The 20,485-nt window shown below is 48.0% G+C and overlaps 1 protein-coding gene across 2 annotated transcripts; it reads left to right on the forward strand.

The window, feature by feature from the left end:
• The first annotated feature begins 802 nt into the window (after window positions 1–802).
• Window positions 803–18,461, forward strand: PDCD7 (programmed cell death 7). Of its 2 annotated transcripts, XM_059698233.1 has the most exons (5): window positions 1,769–2,807; window positions 7,710–7,848; window positions 14,731–14,967; window positions 15,211–15,298; window positions 17,343–18,461. In XM_059698233.1, the coding sequence occupies exons 1-5, from the start codon at window positions 1,935–1,937 to the stop codon at window positions 17,464–17,466; spliced, it is 1,461 nt and encodes a 486-aa protein (XP_059554216.1). In that variant the 5' UTR covers window positions 1,769–1,934; the 3' UTR covers window positions 17,467–18,461. The 2 variants fall into 2 exon arrangements, with proteins under 2 accessions (XP_059554226.1, XP_059554216.1); XM_059698243.1 differs by lacking the exons at window positions 14,731–14,967; window positions 15,211–15,298 and having other exon boundaries at window positions 803–2,807.
• The last annotated feature ends 2,024 nt before the right edge of the window (window positions 18,462–20,485 follow it).

Here is a 20,485-nt window from a genome sequence, read left to right on the forward strand (position 1 = left end):
GGACACCCTTCAGGGCAAACGAGCTGGCACCCACCCATGCACCAGGCCTCTACCCTATATAGTAAAAGGGTAATATGCCTCCCAGCACTGGGATCAGCGGAGCTGAGAGGCCTCCCGGCACCGGGATCAGCATGACGGGGCAGCGCCCAAACACCCTGATTGGCCCTGCTCTGTGTGTGACAGGGTGCGGCACCCCAACCACCCCCACCCCGGGCCCTGCTCTGTGTGTGTGATGGGGTAGAGCCATAACCTCCCCATCAGCCCTGCCCTGAGTGTGACAGTGGCGGTCCCCCAATCCCCTGATTGGCCCTGCTCTGTGTGTGACAGGGAACGGTGCCCCAACTCCCCTATCGGACCTACTCTGTGAGTGATGGGGGGAGCTCCTCAACCCCCGATGGGCCCTGCTCTGTGCATGACAGGGTACGAAGCCCCAACCCCCCTGATGGGCCCTGCTCTGTGTGTGACAGGGGGCAGTGCCCCAACCCCCGGATTGGCCCTGCTCTGTGCGTGACAGGGGGTTGCGCCGCAACCTCCCCATTGACCCTGCCTTGAGTGTGACGGGGTGGTGCCCCAACTCCCCAATCGGCCCTGCTCTGAGCCCAACCAGGGGCTGCACCTAGGGATTGGGCCTGCCCTCTGCCACCCGGGAGCAGGCCTAAGCCAGCAGGTTGTTATCTCCCGAGGGGGTCCCAGACTGCTAGAGGGCACAGGCCGGGCTGAGGGACCCCCCCCTTCCCCCCGACAAATTTTTGTGCACCGGGCCTCTAGTTTATGTATAATATTCTTGAAAGGACAGAAGTTATAGAAATGGAGACCGGGTCAGCAGTTTCGGTTAATGGGAAGTGGGTGTGACTATAAAAGGGCAAATGAGGGATCCTGGAAATGATGGAAATATATGTTCTGTATCTTGATTATCAATGCCAACATCCTGGTTGTGATATTGTACTACAGCTTTGCAAGATACTACTATGTGGAGAAACTGAGTTAAGAGTACACAGGATCGCCCTGTATTTTTCTCACAACTGCATATTTCTTACAATGATCTCAAAATAGAGTTTAATTTAAAAAACAACAACAATCATGTAGCTTAAAATCCCCCAGAAGTTTCCCATTGTTCTTAAAATATGAGATCCTGGACGCTATATCTCTGTCCACGCCAGGATCGCCAGGCTCCCTTCAGGCTTTCTGTGCTCCATCCGCTCTGACATTCTTTCAGTCCCCCCCCCCCCCCCCCACCACCACGCCTACTCCTACCAACTAGGGGTATTTTGCAAACGCTGTCCTTATCTGAACCGTGTTTCCCTCTCTTCTATTTAACTCCTACTTATCCTTCAGACCTTAAACGAAGCCTAAAGTCATTGGGACAACCTTTCCCCGACCTTTCTAAGTCAAATTGTCCTATAAGCTCTTCTTGCTCTGTGCTCTCCTCCTCGGTAGTACGTACATTCACCGCGGCACTTTCACAATTGCTTGCGTCATTACTTGATTAATGTGTTTTCTTTACTCGACAGGCAGTTCCACAGGAGAGGATCTGTGTCCGTTAGTCTCGCTGTCTGCAAAGCAGCTGGCTTCACACCTAAAATGATCATTAAGAACATGCCCGAGCCGGTTTGCCCCGGGCGGGGCTCGTGCCGGAGGCAACCGATGGATGTGTTTCTCCCACATCGATGCTTCTCTTTTTTTCCCTCTCCTTAAAAATCAAAGGAAAAACGGGTGAGGATTAAAAAAAGAAAAAACAAATAACAACAACAAAAAAGAACAGTATTTTTTTTTTTTAAAGGAACAGTATTAATTGAAGGATTGCATGAACGCCCACCCACGCGCCGCGCGGGTCACACCGGCGTCGCGCGTGGCATGCGTCACTTCCTCCCGGAAGACCCTTTCTCGGGAGACCATCAGATCCTGTCACTTCTCAGAAGCCTCCGGTGGTGGCCATGGCCCTGCCGCCCTTCTTCGCCCCGGGTCGCCCGGGCCCGCCGCCCCCGCAGCCGCCGCCGCCCGCTCCCTTTGGCTGTCCGCCGCCGCCGCTGCCCTCGCCGGCTTTTCCGCCGCCTCTTCCCCAGCGGCCCGGCCCCTTTCCGGGGGCCTCCGCCCCCTTCCTCCAGCCCCCGCCGGCTGTGCAGCCCCGGGCGCCTGGGGAAGCCTCCCGCGGCGGAGGCGGCGGCGGGGGCGGCGGTGCCTTCTACCCGGTGCCACCCCCGCCGCTGCCTCCGCCGCCGCCTCAGTGCCGGCCTTTCCCGGGGATCGACGCCGGCGAGCGCCCGCGGCCGCCGCCTCCAGGCCCGGGGCCGCCCTGGAGCCCGCGCTGGCCTGAGGCGCCGCCGCCCGACGTGCTCGCGGACTCGACCCTGCAGCGCCTGCGCGACCGGCAGTGGCTGGAGGCGGTGTTCGGAGCCCCGCGGCGAGCGGGCTGCCCGCCGCCCCCGCGCGCGCCGGCCGGGCCCACCCTGGGTGAAGTGCGCGCGCGGGTGCGCGGGGCTCTGCGCCTCGTGCGGCGGCTGCGGGAGCTGGGCCAGGCCCTGCGCGAGGCCGAGGCGGACGGCGCGGCCTGGGCACTGCTGCACGCCCAGGCGGCGCCGCTGCGCGCGGAGCTGGCCGAGCGGCTCCAGCTGCTGACCCAGGCCGCCTACGTGGGCGAGGCGCGGCGGAGGCTGGAGAGGGTCCGGCGCCGCCGGCTGCGGCTCCGCGAGAGGGCCCGGGAGCGCGAGGCCGAGCGGGAGGCGGAGGCCGCGCGAGCGGCGGAGCGCGAGCAGGAGATTGACCGCTGGCGGGTCAAGTGCGTCCAGGAGGTGGAGGAGAAGAAGCGGGTAAGAGCAGCGGTTGCGCACGGGGGTGAGGCTACTGGCGTTTGGAACGTGAAGGGGCACGAGGCGTTGCGCTGCCATTTCCCAGGGCTAAGCCTCCTTATCTTCACTTGTAAAGTAAAAAGATAGTTTGCCTTTCCGACCTCATAGCTCCGTATTGATTGCGTGTTAATGATGAATAGTAGCAACACCAATGCTCTGGGTGCACTGCAGAGCCCTGTATACATTATGTAGGAGAATTACACAGGGGCGTTGCAGGGATGACAGATCTGCACCGACATTCTGACACCAGCACTCAAGACTAACAAGCATCTGGTGCTTTTATTTATTTCACAGAGGGAGAGAGAGATAGAAACATCAATGATCAGAGAGGATCTGCTTCCTCCTGCACGTCCCTCCCTTCCCCCCCCCCTCCCCCCCCTCCCCCCCCTCCCCCCAATGTGCCCTGCCCGGGAATTGGTGACCTCCTGGTTCATAAGTCCCCGCTCAACCACTGAGCAACACCAGCTGGACCCTAAGTGACTTTAAAAATACAATACATAGAGAACTTGTGGCCTTTCCTTAAGGAACATACATCCTAAGTAGCTGATGGGTCAATAGTGATGATTTCCCCAGAAATCCTTTGTTTATGAATTTTAAACCACAAATCTTGAGATTCAACAATGGTGTTTTTTGAGCACTTACTGTATACGAGGCACTGTGCTAAGGTCGTTACATACACCAGCTCTTGAATCCTGGTAATAACCCTGAGAGGTAGGTGGTATTATCCCAACTCTACAGATTAGGAAAGTAAGGCATAAGGAATTTAACCTGCCAACAACCACACAAATTGGTTTGTGGCAGTTTCATGTCTGATTTGAGCCCAGGTTGTGTGATTTGAAAACCTGTTAATCTCAAGCTCTTAAGTGGGGGCCAGAGTGAAACTGGAAATTGGTCAGATAGTTCAGACATTGTTATTACTTTTGAGTGCCTCCACATCCCCCCTTCCTCCACTCCACTACCAGCTACTGTTTCCTTTTTTCCCTTCTCCTGGTGTTTGCTACTGCCCTAGAGTCTGATGTAACTCCCCCTCTGAAGTGTATTGATGTCAAGCTTTGTTTTCAAGCCCCCCAAAACATCAGTGCTTTTAAGAATACTTGGAGGCAAGGCCTTAACCTAAGAGAGTTTGAGTCAGTTCAGACATTTAATGAGGGCCCATTAAGTACCAGGCCCAGTGCAGGGTGCTGGGGATAGAGATAAATGGGACATAGTGCTTGTCCTTGAGGGACTTGGAGCCCCATGGGGTATCATGTCTGTATAGCATTGTGCGTTACGATTTCATATGTAGGTGCTATAGGAGCCCAGAAAAGGAATAGCTAATCCTTTGGGGAAGGTCTCAGGGAAGGTTTGGATGATAAAGTAACAACTGAACTGAGTCTTAAAGGAAATGTCAAAGCCAAGTGAGAGCAACAGGTGCATTTCAGGCGAGAAGAGTGAAACAGCATGGTAGCTGAAATGGTGCAGTTGCAGTGCTGATTTGAGAGATGGGAAAGAGAGCTTTAGGCAAAAGCATCCTCCCTTCCACCTCTGGTGAGGGTGTTAGAGACAGAGTCCTTTGAGTAATGGCTTAGAGCAAGCATGATTTATTTATTTATTTATTTATTCATTCATTTATTTATTTATTTAAAATATATTTTATTGATTTTTTACAGAGAGGAAGGGAGAGAGATAGAGAGTTAGAAACATCGATGAGAGAGAAACATCGATCAGCTGCCTCCTGCACATCTCCCACTGGGGATATGCCCACAACCCAGGTACATGCCCTTGACCGGAATCGAACCTGGGACCCTTCAGTCCGCAGGCCGACGCTCCATCCACTGAGCCAAACCGGCTTTGGCAAGCATGATTTAAATAAACGAGGCAGGGCTGTGAGTTTGACATGCTTGGCTTAGCCTTAGAGTAACCAGAATGATTTATCTACATGTGAACCGACTTAAGAAGAGTACAATAGGGTCTTCAGATGTTTGAAAGGCTGTCATGTTGAAGAGATTCTTGGCAGTAGAGTATTTTAGGTTGTCACTGAGCATTGTAGAGTCCTGGGCTTTTATAACTCCACTAGAGGCCCGGTGCATGAAATCTGTGCATCATGGGGAGCGGGCCTAAGTCAGCAGTCAGACATCCTTAGCGCTGCTGCAGAGGCAAGAAAGGCTCCCGCCACCGCTGCTGTGCTTGCCAGCTCTGAGCCCGGCTTCTGGCTGAGCAGTGCCCCCCCTGTGGTGATGCACTGACCACCAGGGGGCAGCTCCTGCGTTGAGTGTCTGCCCCCTGGTAGTCAGTGCATGTCATAGCGACAGGTTGTTCTGCAGTTCAGTCGATTTGCATATTAGCCTTTTATTATATAGGACTAGAGGCCCGGTGCACAAAAATTTGTGCACTCGGGGAGAAGGGGGGGCCCCTCAGCCTGCCCTGTGCCCTCTTGCAGTCTGGGACCCCTTGGGGACCCCTTGGCTTAGTCCTGCTCCCGGGTGGCAGAGGGCAGGCCCAATCCCTAGGTGCAGGCCCTGGTCGGGCTCAGAGCAGGGCCGATTGGGGAGTTGGGGCGCCGACCCCTGTCATGCACAGAGCAGGGCGGATCGGGAGGTTGCGATGCCACCCCCAGTCACGCTCAGGGTAGGGCCGATTGGGGGGTTGGGGCACCGCCCCCTGTCACACTCAAGGCAGGGTCGATGGGGAGGTTGCGACGCCACCCCCTGTCATGCACAGAGCAGGGCCAATCCGGGGGTTGGGGCGCTGCCCCCTGTCACGCACAGAGCAGGGCCCATCAGGGGGTTGAGGAGCTCCTCCCTGTCACTCAGAGAGTAGGGCCGATAGGGGAGTTGGGGCACCGCCCCCTGTCACACACACAGCAGGGCAGATCAGGGGGTTGGGACGCCGCCCTCTATCACCCACAGAGCAGGGCCGATCAGGGGGTTGGGATGCCACCACTCTCACACTCAGGGCAGGGCCGATGGGGAGGTTATGGCTCTACCCCATCACACACAGAGCAGGGCCCGTGGGAGGGGTGGGGGTTGTGGCGCCGCCCTCTATCACCCACAGAGCAGGGCCGATCAGGGGGTTGGGGCGCCGCCACTCTCACACTCAGGGCAGGGCCGATGGGGAGGTTATGGCTCTACCCCATCACAAACAGAGCAGGGCCCGTGGGAGGGCGGGGGTTGGGGCGCCGCACCCAGTCACACACACAGCAGGGCCGATCAGGGGGTTGGGGCGCCGCACCCTGTCACACACAGAGCCGCAGGGTGATCAGAGGTTGGGGAGCTCCCCCGTATCAGGCACAGAGAAGGGCTGATCAGGAGGTTGGGGCGCCTTCCCCTGTCACGAACAGAGCAGGGCGGATAGGGAGTCCCCCGTATCAGGCACAGAGCAGGGCTGATCAGGAGGTTGGGGCGCCTTCCCCTGTCACGAACAGAGCAGGGCGGATAGGGAGGTTGTGGCCCCACCCCCTGTCACACACAGAGCCAGAGGGCGATCAGGGGGTTTGGGCGCTGTCCCCTGTCACGCTGATCCCGGTGCTGGGAGGCCTCTCGGCTCAGCTGATCCCGGTGCTGGGAGGCATATTACCCTTTTACTATATAGGATAGAGGCCTGGTGCATGGGTGGGGCTGGCTGGTTTGCCCTGAAGGGTGTTCTGGATCAGGATGGGGGTCCCCACTGGGGTGCCTGGCCAGCCTGGGTGAGGGGATGATGGCTGTTTGCAGCTGGTCACACACGCTTCAGGGTTGGGGTCCCCACTGGGGTGCCTGGCCAGCCTGGGTGAGGGGCTGAGGGCTGTTTGCAGCTGTTCACACACCCTTCAGGGTGGGGGTCCCCACTGGGGTTCCTGGCCAGTCTGGGTGAGGGGCTGAGAGCTGTTTTCAGGCTGGCGGGTGATGGAAGCTCCCAACCGCTCCTTTTTTTCTTTTTCTTTTTTTTAATTCTGGGCCAGCTTTAGCTCTGAGGCTCCAGCTCTTAGGCCTCCGCTGCTGAAAGTAGGTAATCGAAACAATGTATGACTCCAGCTCTGAGATCCCAGCTCGCTGAAAGCTGGTTTCTGGGTTTTTTGGGTTTTTTTTAGCTTCTATATTTGTTAAAATGTTTCAAACTGCAGGCTCAGAGCCCGGCAAGGCAGGCGGGCAACGTTGGAATCCTCCGTCACTGAAGCAAGCAAGCCTCATGTTAGTTTCAAGCTGCCTGGCTGCCGCCGCCATCTTGGCTGACAGTTAATTTGCATATCTCCCTGATTAGCCAATGGGAAGGGTAGCGGTCGTACACCAATTACCATGTTTCTCTTTTATTATTATATAGGATAGGATTCCTTATCTTCCCTGCTACCCTCAATCTTTGGATCCATGGGTCTGCTTTTTTTTTTTTTTTTTTTTTTAAGTCTTCACCCAAGGATATGTTTATTTGTTTTAGTAGAGGAAGGGCGGGGTGGGGGGGAGAGAAACATTGGTCTGAGAGAAAAGCATTGATTGGTTGCTTCCTGTACATGCCCCAACTGGGGATTGAACCCGCAACCTAGGTATGTCCCGTTTTGGAATTGAACCTACAGCCTTTTGGCGCATAGGACAATGCTCCAGCCAACTGGGACCCCCGGCCAGGGCCAGGTGTTTTCATGTTTAATGAGAGCCCCAACTTAACAAGGTAAGTTGAATGCAGGTGTTCCTTGGGCCACACTTTAGAAACTCTGAGGAAGAGAAAAGGCCAGTGTCCATGTGGACGTGCAGAGAGGATAATTCTTTGGCTGGACCAGTGTAGGGCGGTGTTTTGGGCATGGCCCAGGGAATTGGGGTGTAAATCCAGCAGAATCTTTCTTAACCCTGGGACTGTCTGATTCTCTGAAGTCTCACTGCTGGGCAGCTGTTCTCATGGGCTCTCTTTCTTCCCCAGGAGCAGGAACTTAAAGCTGCTGCCGATGGTGTCTTGTCTGAAGTGAGGAAAAAACAAGCAGACACCAAAAGAATGGTGGACATTCTTCGGGCCTTGGAGAAATTGAGGAAACTCAGGAAAGAGGCTGCAGCAAGGAAAGGTAACTGGCTTTGCACTTCTACTGGCATTTCTTCCTTTGTTCCCCTGTTCCTTTCTTTCTTTACCATCGCGCTTGCCCTTCACCCAAAATCTTGAAGGAAAATGCTTGATACTTCAAATTTTTCACCCAGTAGGTAACTGAGCTTGTCAGCAGTGTCTCAGAACCTTCGAAGTAGGTCCCTCTGATGTTTGGCCCTTGGTAGCCCCGGTTGAAGAGAGGCAGGTGTGGGAACCCAGTGCACCGTCTTCCCCTGGACGCATCATTCCCACCCCAGGAAGTCCTGGCCACATTATTCTGAGTGAGGTTGATAGGGCTGGCCAGCTTTACCCATGTGCCAAGGTGAAAGCTGTCCTATCCTGTCCTTACTTGAGGCTTCAGAAGGTGTTGAAAACTTGGCATGTTCCTTCAGATACATTTCAAATCTGAATCATGGCTATTTGAAGAGGTGTGAATGGGATTTGGCTGGAGGGCCCTTAGTCCCATCTTTGCTATTTTAAGCCCTCACTATCCTTCAAAACCAAATTTAGATGTCATATCTCCCATCCTTCTCTGCTCTGAGCTGAGGTGACCTCCTGCTCCTTCTCACTTGCACCTGGTTTGGGCCACATGCTGCCTTATTTAGTAGGTTGTAGGCCATTGACATTCACCAGTGATATTTGTGAGTACACAAATTAGCAAATACCACGATAGCAAATGAATTCCTCTGTTTGGTTTAAAATATAATAAATTAAAACTATAATTCAGACCCTTAATAAGAAGTGTTGTTTTTTTATAATATATTTTACTGATTTTTTACAGAGAGGAAGGGAGAGAGATAGAGAGTTAGAAACATCTATGAGAGAGAAACATTGATCAGCTGCCTCCTGCACACCTCCTACTGGGGATGTGCCTGTAACCAAGGTACATGCCCTTGACCGGAATCGAACCTGGGACCTTTCAGTCCGCAGGCCGACACTCTATCCACTGAGCCAAACCAGTCAGGGCAATAAAAAGTTTTGTTGGGCCCTAACTGGTTTGGCTCAGTGGATAGAGCATGGGCCTGCGGACTGAAAGGTCTCGGGTTTGATTTCAGTCAAGGGCACATGCCTGGGTTGCAGGTTCGATCCCCAGTGGAAGCATGCGGAAGGCACCCAATCAATGATTCTCTCTCATCATTGATATTTCTCTCTCTCTCTCCCTCTCCCTTCCTCTCTGAAATCAATAAAAATATATTTTAAAAAAAGTTTTGTTGGGACGTGACCATTGTGCATTCAGCCAGTCTTACTCACTAGCTAAATGATGAGCTTCTGCATGTCAGCCCTTAGAGTGGCTGATTCAGATTCAGGCCTCACACAGATGATTCTGTAGGGCATTTGTGAATCATCTACTGTGGTCATCTAGATTTGCTTCTACTGTGTCTACTCATGCCTCTTGCTTATGAGAATGCAAACCTTAAGGACTACTATTTAATGTTCCTCTGCTCCATGTCCTCTGTGAGGTGAGGGTCAGTAATATCTGCCAAGTGAATTTACCAGCATAATTTCTCACTGTTAGTCTCCCCTCTACTTGGTCCAAAAGAAAGAGAAAATTTTAGGAGGAATTATGGTCTTTATAATAAGCAGGCTGTGTGGAGTTAATTGACTTGAATGTAAAATGATTTGGTAACTAGTAGCTGGTTGCCTTGTGTATTTTAAAAGAAAACAAGCAGCTTTCTAACTTCTTTCTTCAAGGCGTATGTACCTCCAAGTAAGTGCTGAGAGAATGAGGCTGGATATGTAAGTAGGGTCACATCACAAAGTGTCCTATGGGCCCTAGCTGGTTTGGCTCAGTGGATAGAGCATCAGCCTGTGGACTGAAGGGTCCTGGGTTCGTCAATTCAGGTCAAGGGCACATGCCTACGTTGTGTGTTCGATCCCCAGTAGGGGATGTGCAGGAGGCAGCCCATCAATGATTCTCATCATTGATGTTTCTATCTCCTCTCCCTTCCTCTCTGAAATCAGTAAAAATATATTTTTAAAAAACCCACAAAGTGTTTTATGGGCCAGGCTAGACTTCTCACCTATGCTTAAAGCTCAGGGGAACCACTGAAAGATTTCAAGCAGAGTGAAATGATGACAGATCATTGGTGGCAGAGCAGAGAAAGGTTTGGAGCATCTAGGACAGTGATGGCGAACCTATGACACGCGAACTCATTTTTTTGGTTGATTTTTCTTTGTTAAAATGGCATTTAAATATATAAAATATCAAAAATATAAATCTTTATTTTACTATGGTTGCAAATATTAAAAAAATTCTATATGTGACCCTGCACCAGAGTTAAGTTAGGGTTTTTCAAAATGCTGACACGCCGAGCTCAAAAGGTTCGCCATCACTGATCTAGGAAGAGAGACTGATAAAGGTTGTCATAGTCTGGGCTGGGATAGTATGGGAGTGTGAACTAAGGACCACAGTAGGAGAAAAGTAAATGGATTTAAGAGATATGAATAAAGTGTGTGTGTGTGTGTGTGTGTGTGTGTGTGTGTGTGTGTGTGTGTGTGTACATATAAATTAATAACTTGGGGAACTCAGCATGTGGGAGCTGAAAAAAAAAATGGCTTCCAGGTTGTAGCTTAATCCACTTAATCCACTGAATGATGATACCATTCTAAATACCAGGAAAACAGCAGGAGGATTTGGCTTTGGGTTGATGAGTTCAGTTTGGGACCTGTTGAGTTTGAGGTGCCTGTGGGACACCCTGGATAAGGGCTCATCAGCATGTAAACAGACCTTAAAGAGGTTGTGTAGTGTGAAATGAGAGCCAGAAAGACAATATCAAGATGAATAAAGAGGATTCCACAGAAGAGATCGAGAAAGGTCAGAGAGAGAGGAGGAAAAGGTAGACCCGCTACTTCTTCTGCAGAGTGGCAAATGATCACAGAGATTGTGCAATCTTGGCACGTTTACTTAAACTTCTTTATGCGTTGGTGCCCTCCTCTGTAAGGAGGGAATAATGATAGTACCTACCCATGGGGTGTTGTGGTGATTAAATTAGTAGACATGAGTTAAGTGCTTAAAGCAGTCCTGGCACATAGTAAATGCCATTCAAGTGTTTCATCTTATTTTTATTTTCAAGTAATAAAAAGCTTGAGAAACATCCATGGGAATTAGTGACTGCACTAGGGGCATTTCAGGGGGTGGTAGAAGTAGAAGCCCGACTAAAGTAGAGTAAAGATGGAGTAGGACAGAAGAAAAGCAGACAGTGAGATCAACTCATTAATCATTTGCCTGTGAAGAAAAGGAGAGTATAAGATCAGCATCCGCCAGTGTGTGTATGGGGCGGGGGGCTGTGGGGGGATCGGGTAAGGGGTGCTACCTTAGGGTCATGGGAAAAACTTGAAAATGTTTAAATCCTGAGCCAAGGCGTGACTATGAATAGAGGAAGAAAGATCAATGAGAAGCAGAGGAACAGTTGATGGCTCTGGTCTTGGAGGAGGTAGTCAGATTCAGATCCCTGGTGGAGGGATTAACTTAAGTGGAGAAGAACCATCTTCTACTGGAATGAAATGAAGGAGACAATGATGGGTAGTAATACAGATGAGTGGAATTGGGGGCAGAAAGTTAAGGAATTTTCCTTCCGGGTGGCCTGTCTCCTCCGGGAAATAGATTAGAGGGTTTGCTCTGAGAGTCAATAGAGAAGTAGGACTTTCAGAGAGTGGTGAAATGAGCAGTGAGTGAGGGCCAAGCAGAGACCCATGGCAGTGTGGCTGCAGGGAGGGGCTATGGGCCCAGCTGATGTAACTGTAAACTGGCACCAGGCCAGTAATCAAATGGCTTCTTCCGGGAGCACTCTACAGCTAGCACGTGAGCACAGAGCACTGGGCTGTTGGGGTTTTGCTTTGTGGGTGACTACAAGTTTTGGTGAGAAGAAATAGAAGATGGGTGGAATCTGATACATTCAGTGAGAGAGTTTAATGAAATTCACAGAATCTTGAGGGAGAAGAAGGTGAGAATACTGAAACGGTAGGAAGTTGTCAGAGAAGAAAATATTTGGGTTTAAGATTTCAGGGTGGTAAGTTTTTTCTCATTATGCCAAGGTCCAAAGACCGGATGAGGCCCCATGGTGCCTAAGATTATTCATTGTAGCATTATATGATAACAAGTCATTTGGAACAGCCTAACTGTCCAGGACTAGAGAGCTTATTAAGTAAATTATGGTAGGTACATTGATTTGGTGAAACAGGATGGAGCCATTAAATAATTATAAGGAGAGGGAAAAAATGTAGACAATTGACATGGAGATATGTACGTACACACATTTTACATTGAACTATGTGAAGTTGCTAATATATGGACAAAAGCGGCTGGAGGATCAACATCTTACCTAATAATAGACAAACATGGTAATTGACCATACCTTCGCTACGCCTTCCATTGGCTAATCAGCGAGATATGCAAATTAACCACCAACAAAGATGGCAGCTGGCAGCCACAGAGCTGGAGCGAGCAGGAGGTTTGCTTACTCCGGTGATGGAGGAAGCCAAGGTTCCCCGCCTGCCGCAGCCTGCTCTAAGCTACACTCAAAGCAACAAAGTTTCAATTATAGAAGGTAAATAAACCCCAGATACCGGCTGTGGCCACGGAGCTGGAGCGAGCAGGAGGCTTTCCCTCCCACCCGCCCTGGCCGGCTCTGAGCTCCACTCAGGCAACAAAGTTTCAGTTATAGAAGGTAAATAAACCCCAGATACCTGCTTTCAGCTGGCTGTGGCCACGGAGCTGGAGCCTTGGGTTGCCTCTGGCCATGGAGGAAGCCAAGCCCTGGCCGGCTCTGAGCTCCACTCCAGGTTACAAAGTTTCAATTATAGAAGGTAAATAAATCCCAGAAAAAGAAAAGAAAAAAAGGAGAGGCTAGGACAGTCGTGGGAAAACTACAGCCCGCGGGCCGGATCCAGCCCGTTTGAAATGAATAAAACTATTGAAAAAAAAGACCGTACCCTTTTATGTAATGATGTTTACTTTGAATTTATATTAGTTCACACAAACACTCCATCCATGCTTTTGTTCCGGCCCTCCGGTCCAGTTTAAGAACCCATTGTGGCCCTCGAGTCAAAAAGTTTGCCCACCCCTGGGCTAGGAGCTTCCGTCGCTGGGGAGGCTTGGCCAGCCTGAAAACGGCCCTCAGCCCCTCACCCAGACTGGCCAGGCATCCCAGTGGGGACCCCCACCCTAAAGGGGATGTGGCCAGCCTAAAAACAGCCATCAGCCCTTCACCCAGGTTGGCCAAACCTCCATGGGGTGGGCTTGACCAGCCTGCAAACAGCTATCAGCCCCTCACCCAGGCTGGCCAGGCACCCCAGTGGGGACCCCCACCCTGAAGGGGTGTGACCAGCTACAAACAGCCATCAGCCCCTCACCCAGGCTGGCCAGGCACCCCAGTGGGGACCCCCACCCTGAAGGGGTGTGACCAGCTACAAACAGCCATCAGCCCCTCACCCAGGCCAGCCAGGCACCCCAGTGGGACCCCCACCCTGAAGGGCAAACCAGCCGGCCCCCACCCATGCACCAGGCCTCTGTCCTATATAATAAAAGGGTAATATGCAAACTGACCCTAAAAGCAGAAAGACTGGGAATGACTGGTGATTATGATACACACTGACCATCAGGGGGCAGATGCTCAATGCAGGAGCTACCCCCTGGTGGTCAGTGCGCTCCCACAGGGGGAGCTCTGCTCAGCCACAAGCCAGGCTGACGGCTTCCAATACAGTGGTGGTGGTGGGAGCCTCTCCCGCCTCCTCAGCAGCACTAAGGATGTCAGACTGCAGCTTAGGCCTGCTCCCTGCTGGCAAGTGGACATCTGGGCTGCCAGAGGGATGTCTGATTGCCAGCTTAGGCTCAATCCCCTGGGGAGCAGGCCTAAGCCAGCAGGTGGTCATCCCCCGAGGGGTCCCAGACTGCGAGAGGGCACAGGCCAGGCTGAGGGACCCCCCCACCCCGAGTGCACAAATTTTTGTGCACCGGGCCTCTAGTGGGGAAATAAAAAGGGTTGATTATGTTAGCAGAATTAGGATTTTTTTCTTCCATGTACAGTGGGGCCTTGACTCACGAGTGTCCCGACTAACGAGTTTTTTGAGATACCAGCTGTCTCTCGGCCGATATTTTGCATTGAGTTGATAGAGTAATTTGAGTTAACGAGCTCCTTAACGAGCTCTGTCTCGGAACGAATTAAACTCGTAAGTCAAGGCCCCACTGTATCTGGTATTGTTAAAATACTGCCGCAATACATACATTTTCCTTTAAAACCTTTAAAGACTAATAGGATTGAGCACACATCACTCTAGGATGAATTAGCAGCTTCAGCAACTTTTTTATTGCAGGGCCATTATGGTAGTGAGTCACTATTGCAACCTACTTGAATATGCAATAAATTTCAAAAAGCTTTCCTTATGAAATTTTATGAAAACTTTCACATGTGTACAAATATAGAATGCCTAAGTAAATTACTCATCATCAATTATGATGCCATTATCACATAAAATTAGTACTAATTCTTACATATCTTCTCAGTATCCATATGTGCTTTCCCAGAACTTCACACTTAAAGGGAGAATTGTTTATTAGCAGTGGGAATTTCAAAATGAAGAATATAAGACAGTTTTTTCCTTTTGGGAGCCCACTCTCCAACTGCAGGATCAAAACCTTTAGAAACAAAATCAGAAGTTAAGTGGTAGTTTCCAGAAAGAGGAATTAGAGAAAAAGGAAAGGATGGGGTCAGATTAATTGCAGATTCAAATTGATCTGTGGGATTAGAATTTATAAATGCTAAGCAAATTCATCCTATAAGTAGGAGTTTGAGTTGGCTCATTAGAACACAGATTTGGAGATAAGAATAAGTTGTAACTAAAATGCCATTTGCATCTCTTTGCCCAGGGGTCTGTCCTCCAGCCTCAGCAGATGAGACTTTTGAGCATCATCTTCAGCGACTGAGAAAACTCATTAAAAAACGCTCTGAACTATATGAAGCTGAAGAGAGAGCCCTCAGAGTCATGTTGGAAGGAGAACAAGAGGAAGAGAGGAAGAGAGAACTAGAAAAGAAACAGAGGAAAGAAAAAGAGAAAATCTTATTGCAGAAGCGGGAAATTGAGTCCAAGTTATTTGGGGATCCAGGTAAGTTGCTCTGTAACCAGTGGAGAAAGGGACAATACTAGATTGACTTATTCTCATGGGTGACCTCAACCTAAGCTAAGAGATTGGTAGGCAACAATGACACCTAAACTATATCCTGGAAATCATGAATAAAGATGAAACACGTTTGATCGTGTTGTCATCATAGGCTCAGTCACCTTGCCTTGAGACATACACTCTGGATAGGAAGTGTGATGGTGTGGTATTGTGCCTTTTCTTTTTCAGATGAGTTCCCGCTCGCTCACCTCTTGCAGCCTTTCAGACAGTATTACCTCCAAGCTGAGCACTCCCTGCCAGCACTCATCCAAATAAGGTCAGAGGGGCACTCTCCATGTCGCCTGTGTATTTTTTAAAAAATTTCTAATGGGCTTATATAAAGGTTCCAAGTGTTAGGGATGCCACAAACATCTGTTTAGTCCTCACTCATCCTTGAGAAATAGATGTCCCTATTTTAACAGGTGAAGAAACAAACTCAGGTGTGACTTGCCCTTTTGTGTTCTCCCAGGCTGTGCTGTTACATTGACTTAAAGCATTGGCTACCTTTTCTAGTTCTCTTCTGCTGCTAAACCAGACCCTCCCTGTATACTTGCCTATGGAGACTGTTTAAGACCCGTGCTGCTGACTTGTGAGTTCTTAAGAGGTCAGAGTCAAGAGAGCGAGGAACAGAGAGTCTCATCTTTACATGCAGTTAATAATGAGCAATACTTTGCAGCTCTCTGGGCCTCACACTTTCCTCACCTATAAAATGAAGATGGTGGACTAGAATGTGGCCTTCAAACTTTGGCAGTAGTACTCTTCCCAAATGCAGTCTTTGGACAAATCAGTTTATAAAACAGAATGAATGAATGGGTTCCACAGGTAACTTAAATCTGTTATTAACACTAGATTGCCCAAGGAAGTCATTTTGACTGCTTTTTAATTTCAATTAGAAAAACAGTTATGTATATAAGGACACAATGTCTTAGAATTTTGTGACTTTTTGTACAACATATAAATGCGTTTACTAATAATTGTAGCTACCTCCCCCTCCTTCATTTCTGGTATATATATGTTATACCTATATTGCCCAAAAACAGTCATTTTGACTGCTTGGGAAATTTTAGACTCTCATTATTGAATTGAGTAAATTTCTTATATGACCAGTTCGGCTCTGTATTGAAATAACAGTTTTCATTTTTTTTCGATTACCGTCACATGATAACATACAAGTACATGATAAATTGTCGATACTGGATAAGTTGCAGTTGCTCAATAAGCTAAACTAGTACTTGTTATTTGAATCTTTATGCAGTGATACTTGTTCTAATAAGTTGTTTATTTTATTTCTTTTGCACCCTAAATTCATGAAAGAAATGTCGAATAGAAGTGAGTTATTGGAAAAGCTAAGGAACATAAGTGAAGAGTGCTCCGATATTATTTTTTCACAATGCAGTCATTTTGACTGCTTTTGGGCAATATAGGTATATACAAAATTTCAGTCTTTCTAGTGTTAATAGGAAGCACTTCGTTGTTTCTAGACTCCCAAAGCATCTACTTGGGGCTCAGGGGTCTTCAAAGCCTAGGTTGAAAATCACGGACCTAAGTGATTTCTAAGGTTCCTTCCAAAGCGCCAACAATGCTCTTTTGCATACCAAGTTGATGTCCGGGGAAAGTGCATTTCTGGCTAATATACAAGTTTTAGCTTCTAAACATAACTATAGTCAATTCTTGTTATTTACAGTAGCTGTGCTCTATAAAGCCACAAACACTGAATTAGAGACTGCTGAACGGCTGCTGCTTCTAAAGGAAATATATGATTAGGTTTCAGTGAGCCTCTGGCCAAATTTTTGTCAACTGATCAATACGTAATATTGTTTTATGTGTATTTCTTTTTAAAGACACCTCATTTAATATATCTTTCTTGAAATATATTTTTTTATTGATTTCAGAGAGGAAGGGAGAGGGAGAGAGATAGGAACATCAATGATGAGAGTGGCTCAGTCAACCTGTGAACTAGGAGGTCATGGTTCGATTCTCGGCATATGCCCGGGTTGTGGGCTCAATTCCCAGTGTGGGGCATGCGGGAGGCAGTCAATCAATGATTCTCTCTCCTCGTTGATGTTTCTATCTCTCTTTCCCTTCCTCTCTCTCTAAAATCAATAAAAACATATTTTTTAAAATGACTATAAGTTCTTAGGAGTTTTCCACCCTTTATATGTATATTTAAGAAATGCAGTCTTTTGCATAATCCCCGATAGTGTAGTTCTTTAGTACATCAGTCATTGAAAAGGTAAGTCCTGAAATAGAATATTTAGTTGCTGAACATCTGGCTTGGACTAAAACAGAAATAAACAGTTGTTTTATAATTTCCTATTAAGGCATGATTGGGATCAGTACCTGGTGCCATCTGATCATCCCGAAGGCAACTCTGTTCCCCAAGGATGGGTCCTTCCGCCGCTTCCCAGCAACGACATCTGGGCAACTGCCATTAAGCTGCATTAGTAAAGAAGCTCCAGGAGTGTGGACCAGGCAACGTTCTCTCCAGCTCTGAATATTAGCGATGCTGCCATCTTCTTGTGCTGTAGACTAAACAACAACCTGTAAACTCCACATGGCATGGCCCTTCCCAGAAGTTCCATTTTCCTACCATGCTCTGTCCTGGCCAAATGTGCTTTGGGATCAGATTAATACGGTTCTTTGGAAAGGACCTAGGTGAACTGGGGCTATTGCCACATGCTTGGCTCACTGAATTTGCCTCTGTTTTGAGGGGCTTGGTCCAGAGTGACTGGCTAATTTACTCAACTTCCTGTGTGGCAATGGGTAAGTACATGCCATACACTCAACACAGGTGTGCTCTGGGTAGTTTAGTAGCCCTCCCCCAGTACAGAGTGTGAAGGCAAGCTTGATGCAAAACCTCCATATCCTTCCTACCCGTGTAGCCCTCTAACTTCCAGGAAGAAAGGGGAAAGATGCTTTATCTGTGAAGCCCACTTTTGGTGCAGCTTGAGAGGCTGTGGGCCGCAGGCTGGGCTGGAGTAAAGCTGGTGGCTTAGTCGGGTACTCATTTGGAGAACTCGGGACACCTGAGGAGTACCTACACCTACACTGGATCGTGTTTTAATGGGTGACGGCTGCATTCTCCCTATGTTAGAAGGATCCTAATGAAAGGAACTGCTTTGTAAGTTCCTAGAGGTCTAGTTCAGAATCCCTAAGGATAGAAATTTATTTCCCTATGGGAGTAGGACCTTAACCTCATGTACTCAGAAGGGGCCGGTATAACTGTGGAATTTCTTAGGAATATTCATGTAGTTAAAGCTGGGGGGAAAGCAGATAAAAATAATGAAGTTTATTTTTTTATATTCATTAATAAATGATCTTGTGCCTGGAGATGATCAGTGATATAACATGTCAGTTTTTCTGTTTTATTTTGCCTTTTGTCATTTGTTGTTATTTATATTTCCAAAAACCTAAATAAATATTTTTATTTTTTAGTTTGAGCCTTTGCTCTTAATTTGTTGCCTCCCAAATCACTGCACACACTTTCACACCGATAAGACATTTTCACTCTAAAATTCAAGTTTATTAAATAGGCACTTGTTAGAGGAGAGTGAATCTACACCACCGAACTCTGTGGAGTCAACTCTGGGTAGTCAGGAAAGGACGCCATCAGCCTTAGAAATGACTTCATATCATCAGAAGCTGTTGGGTACAAGATGCTAAAACCTTTGTCCTTTTCCGTTGTTTAATTTGCACTGTTAAATTTATGCAATGTGCATTACAGAGTTAACAGTATATGAGCCAGCACTCTTCCAAAGTGTGTCTAAGCTCATAATCTGAAATCTGATGTGATTAGCTTCACTTGACCCCATAGGCTTGTGTGCCCTTTTGGGATAAATCTCCACCATTTGCTCTCTGATGAGGTGCAGGAACATAGAAATAAAGGAGGACTGGTACAGTACATTGTATGTTTGGTGTCCAGATAGCCTTGCCACTAAGACATCTGCATTGATGGATCAGGGAGGGTAAAGCAGGGACTCAGGAAAACTCAGGCAGCACAACCCAAGGAAAAGGTGTTTAATGCCAGGTGGGAAAAACCATTCCCTCTTTCTTCTGGCAACTTCAGTGTTTTAATAAAGCGAGTGTTTTCTTTGTCTGGTTTTTGTTTTGTAAGTTTTTCTTGGTTTGTTGCCTTCAGTGGTGGTGGCTGCAGGCACTGGTACTTTATGGGCTTAGAAAGAAAGACTTATAGTGGTGTCTTTAACGAATGATTCTTCTGAGATGTGGACAGCGCCATTGTAATCTTATCCCACAGTCTTTTATTAAAAAATTGTGCAGCCCTAACTGGTTTGGCTCAGTGGATAGAGCGTCAGCCTGCGGACTGAAGGGTCCCAGGTTCGATTCCGGTCAAGGGCATGTACCTTGGTTGCGGGCACATCCCCAGTAGGAGGTGTGCAGGAGACAGCTGATCGATGTTTCTCTCTCATCGATGTTTCTAACTCTATCCCTCTCCCTTCCTCTCTGTAAAAAATCAATAAAATGTATTTTTTAAAAAAATTGTGCAGTCCTGGCTGGTGTGACTCGGTTGGAGTGTCGTCCACCAGAAGGTCGCCAGTTTGATGTAATATGCATTACAGAGTTAACAGGGCACATACCTAGCTTGCAGGTTCAATCCCTGGCAGGGTGTGTACAGAGGCAACCAATCAGTGTATCTCTCTCACATTGATGTTTCTCTCTCCCTTCCTATCTAAAATTAATAATAATTGTGCAAAATTTCAAACATGTCAAAAGTAAAGATAATATAATTTTTTCCCCATATATCCATCATCCAGCTTCAAATAATTGTCAACTCTTGGACAAGCCTGTTTCATCTGTACCCCACCACTCACTCTGGGTTATTTTGAAGCAAATCCCAGATATCATAGTACTTTATACATTTTTCAGTATATAGCTCTAAAAGATGTTTTTAAAATGTAACCACAGTGCCCTGTCACACCTAACAAAACGAATAGCTCCTTAATAGCAGGGAAAAAAAAAAGTGTTCAAATTTCCTTATCTCACAAATGTGTGTTTTCCACTGTTCAAATCAAGATGTAGATGCAATCTATGCATTGTTGGGTGATATGTCTGTTAAGTTTCTGATGATCTTAAGAGACTTACTCCCATGCACTTTGCACTCTTTCTCTCCCTTTAATGTTTTGCTTGAAAAAATGAGGTCCTCTTTTCCTTGAAGTTCCCAGTCTGGATTTTGCTAATCGCATCCTTGGGATAGCATGTTCCTCTGTTCTGTATTTCTTATAATTTAGTGGTTAGAGCTGTACTGTCTGATATGGTAGCCGTGTATAGGTATTGGGCACTAGAAATTGAGAGTTTGAATTGAAATTGGGTTTGAATTGAGATGTACAATTACATACTTGGCTCACATTTCTGTTGGACAGTGCTGATCTAGAGACTTGACCACACTTAGATCGGAATATTTTGGTAAGACTATTTCATAGACCTGGTGTGTAATTTAGGAGGACTA

The sequence above is a fragment of the Myotis daubentonii genome, chromosome 1 (genome assembly GCF_963259705.1).
Source record: "Myotis daubentonii chromosome 1, mMyoDau2.1, whole genome shotgun sequence".
Classification (NCBI taxonomy): Eukaryota; Metazoa; Chordata; class Mammalia; order Chiroptera; family Vespertilionidae; genus Myotis; species Myotis daubentonii.

What these genes read in the sequence shown, in the direction of transcription:
- PDCD7 (XM_059698233.1), top strand. Translation starts at nt 1,935, where the DNA reads ATGGCCCTGCCGCCCTTCTTCGCCCCGGGTCGCCCGGGCCCGCCGCCC. An exon ending in AGGTGGAGGAGAAGAAGCGG is followed by an intron (nt 2,808 to 7,709) that starts GTAAGAGCAGCG and finishes TTTCTTCCCCAG; the next exon opens with GAGCAGGAACTTAAAGCTGC. An exon ending in CAAGTTATTTGGGGATCCAG is followed by an intron (nt 14,968 to 15,210) that starts GTAAGTTGCTCT and finishes TTTCTTTTTCAG; the next exon opens with ATGAGTTCCCGCTCGCTCAC.